Raw genomic sequence first — 16,476 nt, forward strand, 5'->3', positions numbered from 1 at the left:
AACTCATACACTAATTTTTTCATCGTGAATGTAAATGCCCCACTATCTCACTACATCATGACAATTCTACAATTTACATACACTACACAATATATAATAGACAATCTAGCTAGAGATCTAAAAATATAGATTTAAGATTTAAGTTTAAGATTTTCCTATTCTACAGAATATAATAAAGATATAACACGTTCATTTAAAGATTTAAATCTTCCAACAGTTGGTGTCATGTATACAAGATTCAAAATTTTAGCTCTCTCTACAATCTAAAGTTTTGCCAGCTATGATAGATGGGAGTTGATTTGTCGGACAGAATCAAAAGAAACTCCATAACTGACTTCATGCATGTAAGTAGCAAATCAGATGATTATATGGATACAATAAACCAAAAATTTCTGTGGGTTTACAGTAGATTGGCAGTTAAAACTTTTCTTGCTAGCTGAATAAATAATAATAAAAGAAAACCTGAGGATTTGCAGAAACTTCACTATAAAAATTGAAAACAAAGGGCTCTGATTCCTCTCCAATTCTCTGCACATCATAAAACCAGATCAGATATAGGAACTACCAAGAAAAATAAAGAAATAATATTATAATATTGCAAATTAGTTTTAGTCTACAATCCATAAAGAGTTCAACTTGCTATTTTGTACTCTTCGCAGGAATTAAATATCATGACAGTACTACCTGTTCAGCCGTCTCCAAGCAAGTCCCATCCATCCATCTTACAAATGTTTTAGAAGACATAACTGTAGTTCGCACCTGTATTTAAAAAATTGATAAGAAAGCCAATTTTTCACCAATCCCAGACATTTATACTGATGACTAGCAATTTAGCTGCATATTCAAATTTACATTTTAAATATTCCACTGTTACATACTATAGCTCCTGATCACATTGTGTAACAGATGTCTGCAAGCTTCAGGAAAAGCGAGATTTCTAAAATATATTACAACCCCCTTCATTACGCATATAAATCTAATCCAAAAGAGGTAACAGCAAGAAACTGTACATAATGAATGCAAGACAATTTGATGTTGTCATTTGTGCAGCATATCATTGTTCAAAACTCAAGAAGAAAAATATCTATCTTCAAGACATATACTTTTCTGATGGAAGCACCTATGTTTTCAAACGCTGCAGAGATTTTTAAGTAATACCAATGGTAGGTGTATGTAGTCAGTCCATCAAATCTTGTTCAAGACAAAAGGGGAAACGCCTCCTAGTCTTACATATCACAAACTTGTCTCTGTCACCCAAACTTAAGTTATTTATTAAAATTATTTCTCTGGCTCATAAGGAAGAAGAAGAGATTGTATTTGGCTAAATTTGAAGATCATTTGTATTGCTTGTTTCTAGGAAAAGAAAGTAAAAGAGCATGGAAAATGTTTAATGAGAGGCAACCTACCACACAACTGACCTCACCTCAGGTGTGGCATGAATATGCAAAGGTTCTATATGATATCCCAGGGCAACCTCCTCTTCCCCATCCACATGAATCAACCTTTTTTACTCCACAAAATGTAAGAAATTCCATTGATCGGCTACAATTTGGAAAGGCCCAAGATCATGATGGATTGGTGGGTGAGCACTTTATCTATGCCCGTGACACCTTGCTCCCATTGCGCTAGTACACATCTTTAATAGAGCCATGTGTGAAGGCTCCCCTACTAGATGGACTCAGCATACAATTGTGCCAATCCTCAAAGAGTGGAGACCCCATGATGCCAAGGAACTATAGAGCAATCATGATGGGCCATTACTTGGCTAAACTATATGGTTCAATTCTAGAATCAGAATTGAGTATATGGGCAGAGTGGAATGGCTGCCGTTCAGTTGGACAGGCAGGCTTTCGGAAGGGGTTCACAACTTTGGATCACATATTCACCCTCCGGGCCCTTATTGAGGAGGGCAGAGCCCATAATAAGAGGATTTATTGCTGTTTTGTGGATTTCCGAAAAGCCTTTGACAGTGCCACGTGTGTGGCTTATGCAGCGGCTAGAAGCCCTTGGTGTTCCTACAGATATGCAATGGGGAATCTATGCACTCTATGAATCCGTGTCAGGAAAAGTGTGGTCTTCCAAGGGTTTGTTAGAGGTACATGTGAGATACGTTTATATACGTTTATATTTACGGAGTATTATTTACTTCTTCTTTTTTATTTGTTGTTCTTAAAGACGAGACAACACTTAAGATGTAATCTCTTGTTTGGTCTTATAGGCCATTTTGGCCTCTTAAAAGACGTTAATATATCTTTCTTTCTTTCTGGTCTACATGAATGAGTAAATTCCACTAAAGAACTATAAAACAGCTCCAAGAATTATGAACTAAATTGTGGTGGTTTGATACACTTGTAACACTGACTCTTCTCTAAGGAGAAAAAACTTGGAGGGTGCAAAATAGGAATGATTTGAAAATATCTTTTCTCAATGATTGCCCATGTGAATCACTCTACTGGAGTTGGGGAAAAGTAAGAAAATGTTTATCAATATCTTTTTCGCTGAAGATTGAAATTCAGCATTTTAACATACCAAACGATTTAACAGCCCAGCAACATCATGCAAAGGTGGCTGCACTAAAACATCTGGTTTGTTTAAATAGAAATTCAGCTTGAATCGTCTTTTTGTTGCCCCTAGTTTATCCTTATTGGGGCCCTGTCAAAAACAAGTGCAATCCAAATTTCAGTTCCATCAATTACATAATAAAAGACTTATCTAATTTCCCCATGTAGCCTATTGTCCAAAGAGAAACATGGAGAAGAACAAGACAACACTTGAGTCTGCCAATGCACCGATCATGGGAGTCTATCAGATTGAAAGATGCTAGCTTTTTCTTATATTTGGTCAATATCCATACTTGATTAGTAAGCATTTCTATTGTGAGGAGTTTGTAAATTACTTAAAATGGTCAAGTAGGTCCCAACAAAAAGTTTCATTCTTAGCTGCCACCATTTAATCTAGAAAGAAACTCAAATGACTTTTTCGATGACTAAATTTTATGGATATGCACTAACATTCACAAGTTTATTACTTTTTCTTTTTTCGTAGACAACTAAAATAAAATGTGATTGAACTTTTGTTTTAACTGATACACAGAATAATTTTATTGGGAAATTGTAGTTGACAATTATAACTACCCCTTTCTAAAGGAATACCACTCTCATCAACATTTGTTTGGCCTCTCTGGTCATTTTGCCTTCTGAGGGCGTTAATACATGGTAACCATTATTGCTTTCTCCTTTCAAACAAGTAGGTTGCTATAAACCAATTCAGTTCATCAAGAAAGGGAACGGTGATAAATCCTAGAATCCCAAACAGTGATCAATAATCAAAGACAATTCCCCAGAATCAGTGTTTCAGTTCCTATATCTGCAATATCATTTAATAGAGTTTATTTGTACATTGATCATACTGTCCACTAGAAGTAGATGGTGACACGCACCTACGAAGTGCATTCACATAGTACCTATTACATCAGAAAAAGTGTAGAACCTTTTTGGATTGGAACATAGCCTGCAATGAGGAGAGTGCCTTCGAAACCATCTCCGTTAATGCAAAAAAAATCTTTTGTTCCCAATAGCGATAGTAATCACCCATTATGGGTGACTTTCCGGTATTTGTAGATGCAACAATTTCTTCGAGCTTCATTAAAAGAGGTGAAATGCTTTGATAACTGTAAATAACATTAAATAATTTTGACTTCAAAACAATTTCATGGAAAGAAACTTTATAAAAAGAGCAGCTTTAAATTCTCCATCAATGTGGTCTTTCTTATATGTTGTGAATTAAGATCTTCAAAACATACTGTTTATGGGCTTCACTAAGCGCAGCATGGCGCTCATATTCAAAATGCTCATAGAGTTCCTGGAATCAATTCATACATAGAGATGGAAATCAGAGTACATAGACGTACATTAAAATTCTTAATATGCATACAATAACAAAATATTGTATAGACAATTCAATAACAGCTCCATAATTTGAGTAGGTACATACATTTATAAAGTTCCGCATAAGTATTGATATAATGAAATAGCATGTTTTCTGTTATGTACTATGTAAATTCCAAATTGAATGATCATTTACGAACTCTATAGAGTTCCATTAACAAACTTTCTGATGGATAGGAAGTAACGTAAAATGAATTAAAAGTTTACTGTATGTACAGAACAAATACATTAACAGTCACAGGATTTGTTGTTTAATTTCTTTGAAATAGGTTTTACATCAATTTGCAATTTATGTCAAAACTTAATATTTACATTAATTGTTTTGAATTCGCTTAGAATGTCAAAATGTGTCAAAATTCTGGTGACTTTTTGAACATACCTAGAGACTCTAATTACCTTTGTGTTCTTATACATTTTCATATTTCAGTCACATTTATTGCAGCCCATTATCGCAATTAGTATGTGTTCATATATATAAACATTTTTAATTAAAATACAATATCATATATAATGAGAATGCATAAATAATCAGTACCAACATTTACAAAAAAACAAATGCTTATTTCATTGCTTTCAATGTTACCTGAAACTCAAGATATTCGTCCTCTTTTTCTAAAATATTTTCTTGTAATAAATTAGTGTTGCCAATGGCCTCAACAGCTTTTTCAATACTTGAAGCATTATTTTGTACCTGATGTTACATGGAATTTTTTAATGTTTTAATAAGTTTACTTGAACTTCCACCACAATTCATACATCTTTTGAGCAGTCATAGGTCATTAGGTAACTCACTTGATTGACTAAGGATTTGAACTCATTTATTGCCTTTGTACAAACGCTCAAGAAATCCGGTATTCCAAGAGAATTCCAATTAAAGTGGGAGAATCCGGGATCTAAAACCTGTTGGAGTCTTTTTACATGAAATACAAGCAACTTGGACTCGATTGGTGTTAATATTCCCACTGCTTTGTAGTATTGCTGTACAAGATTTAGTAATCAGCATGTGTTCTATATTATAAACATAAAATGTGAATGAAATAATGAAGAAAGAAAGAATTACAGAGAGAAAGACATATTAACGTCTTTTAGGAGGCCAAAATAGCCTATAAGACCAAAGCGGAGATTACATCTTGTGATGGATCATTTTTTTCTCAAAACAATAATCAGTACAGATTGAGATGTACCTGTAGCATGATAGAAATATTCTCAATATACGACCTATATTTTTCGTCTTGCAAAGCAACATTTAAAGCTATCTCAGGAAGCTGAAATCCCATGGCATCTAAGTATTTAGTTTCCCGAATAATTGAATGCAGACTTTTGTTGAAATTGATTACAATTTTTCCTTCGGGGCTTTTAGAGAGAATAGGCTGTAAGCAATGGAAAATCAAAAAATTACTAGGTAATTGTATAATTGTTTACCAATGCTGGTTGGTTACAGACATAACTAGAGTTTAAATACTGCTGTAATGCTGGTGAGGAACATAAATCAGAATTTAATACAGTGACAATGCTTGCACAACTTTACATTGGCAATCATGAAATTTCTGCAAATAATTCTTAATTCTAAAAACCATTGGAAAATAACACCTTTCTTTGAATGCCCTTTCTAAATTGGCAATTCATGATTAACTATATATTATTGCACATTGGAAACTCTTTTGTGTCATTTCTGTTTCCTATTGGCTACTGTGGACCAGAACCAAACACTATTCATTATCAGTCATAGTGAGGATGTGTTAGTGTATTATATTCTAAAATGCACTCACTGAAATCGCAGTAACCAGATACCGGACATGACATGATTCATTGTTTCAGCTTATCAGATTCAGCAGCTATGGCACTTAGTTCCCTAGAGGGTAAAAATTTGAGATGTCAACTCTCTAGCCTTAAATTTATGTGAATCAGCCCCTCAATGCCTCTCAGTAAAAAGGTATAAGGTCCTCCTCCTACACATGTCTCATGATGGATTTATCATGAGGCCCTCTTATATGGATATACAATTATGTCACATGCTTAGTACTGTGATAGGCCATCTTCAAACCTCTTCATATCAATCAACAATTGACAACGGCAGTTCTGCACCATTATCTATGGAAGAACAGATCTCTGAACTGTACCATCGGTACTGGAATCAGAGAGCACTATTTTTGCCATTGTCCTGTTTTTTATGAAATAACGGGGAGATGCAACTGGCTCTTCAAACAAGATTTTGTCCTCTTGGCAACGCAACAAATATGATGACCAGTGATCCTTGGGACTGCTCTTAAGAGAAATCAATTAGTTTAAATCAATTAAAAACTCATCAAACATTATATTTCTGAAAACGTATATAGAAAGATACCTGTTTTAGATAATTAACTGCTTGTTGACTGACTGACTGAGACCATTGACCAGCCCATTGCTTCTCAAAACTGAGCATTTGCTTTGCGAGTGCACAATAATAAATGTTCATCTGAAAGGATAAATTTAGTACATGATAAGTGAAGTTTGTAAAGAGTATGAAGATTTTACAAAACACAATTCCATCAAATTTGGCAAGGTAGAAAGGAGAAAAAAAACAAATCATTGAATGTCTGTTGGAAACCTCTTGAGCTGCAGGATCTCTCATCATATCATTGCCAACTGTCTCAAACTTCTGCATGGTTCGTTTTAATCTGCTAAACAAGCATCTGGCCCAGTTAATAGAACCTGCAACAGGTGGCTGTTTAAAGAATAGGAAAAAAATGAGATATTCCATCATTATTTTGTCAAAAAAGAAAAAACAACTTTATCATTAACTAGCAGAAAATTTGTAATGATCTTCAATCAATTATTCCTTATATTTCTCTAGCTTATATAATTCTAACAGCTTATTTGGGTATTTTGCGCTATTTACCTATTTGTTCAGATCGCAAACAGCAGTTTCAAATAGAATCTCTCTTTGTGATTTTCTACTCATTGAATCTATTCAGTTTTCTCCTTAGTAACATTTATTTTGGTTTGTTCTCAAAGATGAGACAACACTTAAGATGTAATCTCTTGTTTGGTCTTATGGGCCATTCTGGCCTCTTAAAAGACATTAATACAACTTTCTTTCATTCTTTCTCCCTGAGCTAAACCAACAAGCTAAACATATGCGTGAAGTAACGGAATATGGCAAACTTGCACCCAACAATGTCATTAAACGTATGGTGGACATATTTTTGTCACAACAGAAAATAGTTTCCTCCACAAAAACTAGAACAATAATCCCTATAAGCAAATGATGCATAAAATCGGTTGGTCACACTCTGTCATGCCTGTAAAATTGGAATACTTTCCTGAAATAGTGGATTTTCATAGCAGTCTTGAGAAGAGGAGCATAAGAGATTCAATAAAATACTAAACTTGAGCACATTAGAATCTCTAAATATAGGATATTTCAAACACAAATTAAGATATTATATTAGGCTGCTAACTCTAGATAACCTGAAGTTACTATGTCCTAAATAATATCACGAGCAAACCTGATTCCGTGTAGTGGGAGGAGCAGTTGAATTTTTTTCGAAGATTCCACGTGTGGTTTCTATTTCTCTTAAAAACTGAAAGAAAAATGCCAACATAAATGAAATGATTTGGCACGTGATCTTTCTTACCGTTAATTAAAATGAAAGCAATGACATAGCACATCCTTCCATGCTTGAGTCAACACAATTACATAGTTTTCTTCATCCTTCCATCTCTACATTCTAAAGGTTTCCATACCACACTTAAGCAATTGACTATGTTACCTGTGCTATGATATCATTAAATTTGTCCATCATTTGCTTATTAATGGCACCTTCACTTTTGATTGATTTGAAATTTCGCAAAAGATCAAGAGCTCCTGCAATAAATATCTGAAGTAAATGCTACTGTTCTATCCACATAACAATCTGCAACTGCTGATTCCTGAACTTCAATGTTTTCAACCAACATCAAAAATGGTCTAACACCATAGTTTCTGAATCAAATATAAATAACAAATAGGTCAACAAATAACTCCCTGAAGTCCTATATGTTAAAAAGACCTGATGACAATGTCTTTACATTTTAATAAAAACACTAGCTCAGAAACTAAAAATTTGTATTTATCGAGGAAAAGTTATTTTCTTATATATAAATATATTGCACACAGCACAGCTGTGTGAGTACCAACAAATTATAGACATAAAAAGAAGAAAAGCATAAAGAACAAAAGATATATTAACGTCTTTTAAGAGGCCAAAATGGCCTATAAGACCAAACAAGATATTACATCTTAAGCGTTGTCTCGTCCTTGAGAGAAACAAATCAAAATAAAATAAATACTCAGTAAACATAATAGTAAATAAGATAACAAGAGACGAGGGAATCTGGTTTTCGCTACATGTGAGATTCTCAAGTTAGATATATTGTAACTTTTATCTTCGAAATATCTCTAGCATAGGTCAATCCAGAATGGAGAGGTCTCCAAAGCGAGGGAAGCACCTACAATGGCGCGAGATAATGGCCTTTATTCATCAATGACAAGGGTGTTGAGGTCATGGTCCATGGGGCCGGGCTCTAAGTGCACGACAAACTGGTATTGCCCGATCTATTGCAACACCTTTGTTGTGTCCTAATCGGGAGTCCATTTGTGTATCCCTTCCTTGATAGACTTGTAGCATTAGTAGGAGTGATGGGGCTAAATAAAGTTGTGATTGTCCTTTGTGGATGAGCTTGTGTGGCTCTATTATTGTCATTCAACAACTTTTCCCTATGTCTCTTGAGTTCTAGAAAGAAATTTCCTAGGCACCATTGGTCCTCATATTGCATTACCTTACGTAGCGGGCCAAAGCCTTGTTTAGAGAGGCAATGGTATCTCCCTCTGATTTCATAAAAGACACTAGAGTGACAAACATAGTGTTCTTTGGATTCCACTCCTTGGTGACACAATTGGCAAATTCGAAAGAAAGATATATTAACATCTTTTAAGAGGCCAAAATGGCATATAAGACCAAACAAGAGATTACATCTTAAGTGCCGTCTCATCTTTGAGAACAAATCAAAATAAAATAAATGTTACTAAGTAAACATAAAAGTAAATAAGATAAAAGAGACTAAACAATATTGTTATCCACACATGCAAGATTCTCAAGTTAGATATATTGTGACTTTTGTGTTAGAAATATCTCTAGCATAGGTCAATCCAGAATGGAGATAGATATAGATACAGATACAAACACAGATAAAGATACAGATGCAGATGCAGATGCAGATGCAAATACAGATACAGATACAGATATAGATATAGATATAGATATGGACATGGATATAGATATAGATATGGATATAGATATGGATATAGATATGGATATAGATATAGATATAGATATAGATATAGATATAGATATAGACATACTTGCCTTTTAATCATATAGATATATTTTCCTTTTCACCAAAAGACTTAACATAATAAAAGAAGGGAAATACTCAATTTTATAAATATAAAGAAACAATTTTATTGTCTGCTAAAGAATACCTTTCCCAGTTAAATGCCCCTTCAAATAGCAACATCTACAGATTTTTTGTTTTCAAGAGTTAAGAAGGTTACTCGAAGCTTTTGTTTCTTAGTTTGACAACAATACCTTCAGCACTACGTAGTTTCTTGAACGAGGTGTCTATGAAGCTCCTTGTCAAAAGCTCGATGTTCTCTTTATCCATATTAAAATTTGACATAGTCGCAGACCATTGCATTGCATAACCTTTATCAAAAACATTGAAAGGAAGCTTCTCCACATTCTCTACCATCATCAAAACTCTCTGCACAAACAACAAGTGCAGGGTCATCTGCCTTTAGATTACCAAATGTGGGACAATATTTTCTTCACTGGAACAAATTAACTACTTGAAAACATTAATAAAATTATCTCTAAATATTAAATTCTGAAAAACAGGCAACAGAGAAATATTAACATCTCTTAAGACGCCTATATGGCCAAATAAGTGATAACAATAAAGTATATTTAATATAAGTAAATTACAAAGATTACCGGTATCAAATATTCCCCTTGGCTAAGCATGTAACATTACGAACTTAAATGGACTGAAATTTTGATCAGTGTTGGTTGATAACAACCTTGATTTGTCATTAACGTGGGTGACAACATCAGGCTCAAAATGGATGTAGCCACGTGTAAGAGAAATTGGTAACGACCAATTTATTGTAACCCCTTACAGATGTTGTCATCAAGACCCTATTCTTGTAGCCCTTGATTGACATGCATCATGCGAGGAGGGGTGATGATGCTAAAGAAGGTTTTGGAGGTTCTTCATTGATGTGGTTTTGTTGTTCCGTAGTTTGGCTAATTTAATTATATTTGTGTGAGATTGTGTTCTTCTTAACAATGCGAAAACAATTTATGATTTGATCTCACACAACATTTTGGCAGCTTAAAATACATTAATATTTTTTTAATACAAAAAGTATAATATATCTGACTTGAGAATCTTAATTTATGGATGATGAGATTCTTTCGTCACTTTTTATATGTTTTTACTTTTATTTCGTCACCATTTCTATTTACTTTTTTACTGAGGTATGTTTATTTTGGTTTGCTGTTCTCAAAAATGAGAACATTTTAAGATTTAATCTCTTGTTTGGTCTTATAGGACATTTTGGCATCTTAAAAGACATTAATATATCTTTCTTTCTACCCATAACTCACTCTTACTGTAGGATCAGGCCATATAGTATTTTCTGATATAAACAAATCTGATGTATCACCCAAAATTATCAACTCTTACATATATGCTCCACCTAAGCATAAAATTAAGAAGTTAACCACAATATCAATAGTATTTTAGCCTCTACATGCTGTATGCCGAAGACTTAAAGGGGAATGTAAAGATGAAGAACCCTCCCCCAACTTCATCTATATGTTGAATATGTTAGCATGCCTAATTGCCCAAATAATAAATATCAGAGGTTACAATGTCATATGTGATTGATTCACAACAAACAATAATGGATGTTCACAAACACATTGGTGTTGAACCTGAAGTAGTGCTCAATAAAAGTAGCCAACTACCATCAAACTCAGCCAACTTGTAAATATCAAAAGCTCACAGAATATATCTTTTACAAGTCAAGCGGCTAAATTTTTTGCATTCAAACTCCAGATTTTCATGATTATTGCATATTGTCTCTATGGCTTTACTTATCATACGATAGTGAGTATTTCTAAAATAGTTGTCCATACATGCTAGCAGGAATACTGACAATATCTTATAGGCCCCAAATCTACTACGTTAATGTTCTTTCTACCAGCAATATTGCTTCCCTGAACTTCTACACTTGAAATATTTTACTTAAGCACCATGATTTAGGGAAGGGGGGTTGCAAAGAATTTGCATAAGACATGAAGACATACCTGATTAACTAAATCTATACCATCAATGTCTCCAGTAACAGCTTTCAACTCGGGGCCTAGAAAATTTTGAAAGTCGTTCACCACGTCCACAATGTTCAATAAATCAGAACAAATTGATGACATGTACATTGTGCGTTCAAAGAGCCGTTTTCTATCAAACTCCCATCTGTAAACAAAAATATTAGGTGCTGCAACCTTTTATGATGTCAATGAGGTACAATTTTACATAGAATGTTAGATTTACCGTGGGTCACGCCCACCCAACTCAATGCGTTCACGGACGTCTAAGTAAACTTCACTCCATGAATCCAGTACATTTTTTGCTATAATAATCTTCTGAGAAGCTTCTAAAGCAGGGAGTTTAAACAGAATTCGAACATTGATCTCCTCAGATACTCTTTCAGCGATCTGTTCTTCAAAACATTCAGGTAAAAGGAATACGACAAGAAATAACAAAATACACTATATGCATGTGTATAGCATAAACAAATATCTGTTATTCAGTTACCAATCATCTGATTCATAAAGTATGACATGCATCATGCATGGTGCTCATAATCTCAGAAATTAGTGTGTGCAAATTTTATCCTGAAACTATTATACAAGTTATATCACTGCAATGTCATCTAAAAATGCAAGCAGAACAAACCTGCAAAGCTATGCGTTCCATAAGTCCACCCATGTGAGAATCATCTGAATAGTAACGGGATATTATCCAAACCATTCGAAGAGCATTCATCATGGGACCTACTATCTCCAAAATTTTTGCCATTGGTTCTTTGCAGATTGTCTGGAAGAATGTTTTCATACAGCAATACAGCAAGCATCTTTTATAATAATAAAATATTCATGTCCATGATACAAATTGCATTGAAAATAGATAATTTGAAATTATTTACTATTTGTCCCATCCCTTCCCTTAAGAGACCATTTTAAAATTGTCATTTTTCTTCACACGCCATCATATTCATCAACATCATGGACACTTGAGCATTATCCTTGTCTTTTCTTCTATATAATGTAAGTTGAAATGTATTTTAAACATGGACTAGTAAAATCATGCATCTCTCATGAAAGGGACTACCAAATATGGCACTGCATGGCTAGTCACAAGTACAAACATGATCCTCCATACCATTTATCTCAGAATAGTTGCATCATCCAAGAGAAATCCACTAAAAGGATTTTACAGGAGGATTGCAAGATGATATTGCTTCTTGGGTGTAACGTGGTGACTACAAGACAACCTGCTCCTCCCGTGATTCAGGGGGACAACAAATAAGCTTGGGTATTTTTAAACACATGATATTTCAATGCCACCATTGAGTTGCTATGAGTTATTCAGATTACAACTGCAATCTCCAAACTGATGAGTTGTGGTTTCTACAACCACTGCAATTTCCCAGAGGAAGATCCTTCACATTATTTATATAACTATGACATGCCGAAAGAAATTTCAATATATTTGATTTGCCTCATACATAATGTAATATTTTCTATAACCGCTCATCTTTATTCATTTTTCTTTCTAAGAATTGCAAAGCTACCTTTTCAGCTTTCACTTATTTCATGAGTTTGGTATCAAAATTTCAGTTCGAAAGTCGTCTTCTAGAAGCTTAACCAGCTTTAGAGTTTTATATTCATTCTTGAAAACCTTAATTATAAGGTGTATTCGCAAAAAAATCCATTTATAGCCATAGGATACCTTAAAATGTCGTTCCAATGTTGTTAAAAATTTCACATTGTCTTTGGCTTCTAAGAAGATCTTTGAAATGTCTCCATACTACTTGATTGAAAAAAAAATGATCAAATTAGATTGATAGCAATGCTGGGTTCTTTATTACTATGTTCTCTTTAAAATTAAAAACAAAAATGCTAAGAAAGAAGAAAGAAAGATATATTAACGTCTTTTAAGAGGCCAAAATGGCCTACAATGTACTATATATTGATTGGATCTTCTTCAAAATTTTAATATTTTACAATAAACTTCTTTCTGCCATATCATATAGAATGGGAAGTGATTTCCATCTTGGAGAACCACTCCCATTTATATGCTTATGTGGACCGAAACTTGAGAGACTGTAAATAGCTTACCTGGGATTTGAAGGTTTGAAGAAGCTCAGTGTTGCTGCTGCCAACCTCCAATAGAGATATTATGTTCCTCACTCTTTGGGAACTGAGTTGTTCATACAAACTACTGAGCGTGTTAACTCTCTCTCGCCAAAAATTCAACTCTGCTAAAGGACTCGTCCCAGTTGGTACCTACCATAAACATCAGTTATAAGAGTATACTCTGCTAACAAATTTGTATGACCAGTTCTATATCAGAAAATAAATTTTGATTGCTTATTCATTGAATACACAAGTGGTTCATCTGTATAAGGAAAACATAACTGATTGCATATTCACTGAAAAACATCAAGGCGAAGCAACCTTGCCAATAAAACTTGGTTAGTCACAATTTCCAACCTTATAAAGGGTAGATTACAAGTGTTCCAATACAGATGCCATTATCTCTAAGGTATATAGGAACAAGAGAAGCGATTCATTTCTACAAAAAATGTGAATTCCACATTATGTAAAGTTGCTAACACTTGCTTAATGCACTTTACTTTGAAGAGTGAAAGCATTATTCATGTCTAAAGCCAATAAATTGACAACTTGGATCGGCTGTGACCAAATGCCTACATTCTGCAGTTCCGTAATAGTAATGACCAAAGATTTTGAAAGTTACAAAGAAGTTCGAGATTTTGTTATCTAAATCAAAACTCCTAGGTGATATGAAGTGGACTATAGTGCCACAATATAACACCAACTTGCAGGCAAAAGAACCAGGGAGATTGCCCGCAAAATCAAAGGAGATGTTGACACTGCTCTTCACCAGCCTACCTAGATCAGTAGATACCTACCATAAACTTCAGATGGTATCAATCAACTCTTACTCTGGATCTGATCGAGCATCTCATAGTTGCAAAGTACTGGATAACATGTTAGAAACTCGCCTTATTTTCATAGAAAGTAATATGTTGGGCCAGAGGAAATGACATATTGAAGACCTGCCAGATACAACTGTACTGGTTTTATATGCTCAAAATATGTCCCTAGATTGAGCTATTTTTGCCACTTTAAATCACCTATGTGTGGAGATGGGAGTGACAAGAAAAAGAAATCGCGTGAGGTAAATCCAGCAAAGTGTATCAGAAATGAACGTGAAACTTTGGAATGTTACCTTGAGAAGCTCATGCTGTATTGCAGCTTCTATCACTGGTAGCCAGTCATTGGCAGCTGTCTCTAACTGCAATATCAGAATATAACAAAGAAAAGCTGTAAACCAAGAGTTGAGAAAAAGAGTCATTGTAAGCCTTCTATTTTTCCTGTACTCAAAAGTGTATATACTTCATAATGTCACCTCGAGAAGGAGATCATAGTCTACTTCACGCTTGCCAACACAATTGGCTGGAAGTGAAGGGACTGAAATTTGTGTACCCTGACAGAGAAGTTGTTTTGCACTCGATACCTGACTTGTTTTCAAACGAAACTCAGAGTGAGTTCCTGATTATAGTGTACATAGAGACAATGTTCGAAGTTTATGACGACATCAAACCTGGAAAAGAAATCTTTGCATGTTACTTTGAAGCTCGTTGCCTATCATATCTACAGCACATGTGTTCCTTAAGGCCCAAAATTTGCTCTCGCTAAGGTCTTCTTGTGTGAGAATAGGAAGAAAGAGTTGAAGCAAGAGCTGAAATACATTGACAAAATCATTAAGAAAGTATAGCAGCAATTGAAAGGAAAGTAGCAGAATGTATGGAAAAGAGAGGAGGGAAGGCAAGAATTTTACAGGAGAATCATACAGAGCAGTAGAAAACTTGAAGCAGTGGTTTAGCTACGTACATAAATGCAACAAAGAAAATGCGGCAATGATAGGATAAAATGCGCCATGTAATCCTCCCGTGATATAGGAAAGAAAAGAAGGCAGGCAATAATTTTACACAGAGAACAAGAGAAAGGGGTTATTCCAGATAAAGAGTTTTGCATGTAGAAAACAAGGGAGAAGCAAGAATTCACATCAAAAAACAAGAGAATCGGTGGAATTTTACAGCAAGATCGGCAGAGAAAATCAGACTTTTACGGCGAGACAGCAAAAGAAAGACGTAAGCTTATGCAGAGAAAAGCAGAAAGAAAGATGGAGAAAGGAGCTAGAACGAAAGGAGCATGTTCTAGAGAATCTAAAAGAGGAAGGAAGAAGAAAGGAAAATGTTGCAGCGATTTTTGAAAGAGCAAAACAGAAGATGATGATGAAGAAGAAGAAGAAAGGAACCTGTTCCAGTGATTCAAAAGAAGGGCCGATTGGAAGAATACCAAACTCCAAGAGGGTCTCCATATCCTGAAGAGATGTGAGACGAGCAGTTCTGAGCTTCATGAAGTACATCATGCGAACAGGCCGCAGCGGGTTTCCACGGAAATTCAAACCATTGCATGCGTTTAAACGCAGAGAGCCACGATGTGTGGTAGTGTAGAGGAGCAGACACGAGGAGGAGGAGGAGGAGGAGGAGGAGGCAGAGACGGTACTGATGATGCCATCCAAGAAATCAGAGATGAGGGCAGGTTCATTGACGAAGAAGGAGATGAAGAGAGTGTGGGGGACGTCCAGCCCCGTGCAGACCTTCCTCTTCAACCAGTTCACTCTCTCGTCTAATTCGTTCTCTAATTCGTGCAGCTGTGCCGACCATGAATCCTTCTTCTCTTCCTGAGGCCGGCCCTGCAACTCCTCCATCCCTTCTGCCCGCGCTTTCTCTTGTGTCTCAGCCTCAAACTCTTCCTGTTCCTTGCCTGCTTCCACTGGATGGTTCTGGGAGGAAGGAGAAGGAGAAGGAGGCTCCTCCGCCATGTCCATGCAGAAGAAATGAATGGAACGGGATTTTGTGGCAGCGAAAGGCAACAATGAAAGAAAGGTACCTGCAGAGGAGGCAGAGATGGATGGATGGATGAGATGAGATGAGATGAACGAACAAACAGAGAGATGGATCGGAGCAGACTGAGACAGACGGTTAGGCAGCCAGCCTTTCCTTCCTCGCTCTCTTTTTTTCTTCTTTCTTCCTTCCTTCCTTCCTTCCTTCCTTCTTCTTCTTCTT

General features: G+C 35.3%; 1 protein-coding gene across 1 annotated transcript; it reads right to left on the reverse strand.

The window, feature by feature from the left end:
- Positions 1-462: 462 nt before the first annotated feature.
- Positions 463-16,232, reverse strand: LOC147847694 (dynein-1-alpha heavy chain, flagellar inner arm I1 complex-like; the record flags this gene model as incomplete). The annotated part of the gene is made up of 22 exons (XM_087338925.1): positions 15,663-16,232; positions 14,946-15,083; positions 14,751-14,858; positions 14,571-14,636; positions 13,436-13,603; positions 13,047-13,124; positions 11,991-12,131; positions 11,586-11,749; positions 11,342-11,507; positions 9,557-9,731; positions 7,700-7,794; positions 7,436-7,510; positions 6,535-6,651; positions 6,292-6,402; positions 5,132-5,317; positions 4,740-4,925; positions 4,531-4,638; positions 3,803-3,861; positions 3,490-3,670; positions 2,530-2,652; positions 685-759; positions 463-528 (listed from the first exon to the last, which is right to left on the reverse strand). Coding segments are annotated over exons 1-22 (3,156 nt in total), but the record flags the coding sequence as incomplete, so codon positions are not given.
- Between the last annotated feature and the right edge of the window lie 244 nt (positions 16,233-16,476).

The sequence above is a fragment of the Azolla caroliniana genome, unplaced genomic scaffold (assembly GCF_043228905.1).
Source record: "Azolla caroliniana isolate FFs.n. ecotype wild unplaced genomic scaffold, voAzoCaro1.0.p SCAF_745, whole genome shotgun sequence".
NCBI lineage: Eukaryota > Viridiplantae > Streptophyta > Polypodiopsida > Salviniales > Salviniaceae > Azolla > Azolla caroliniana.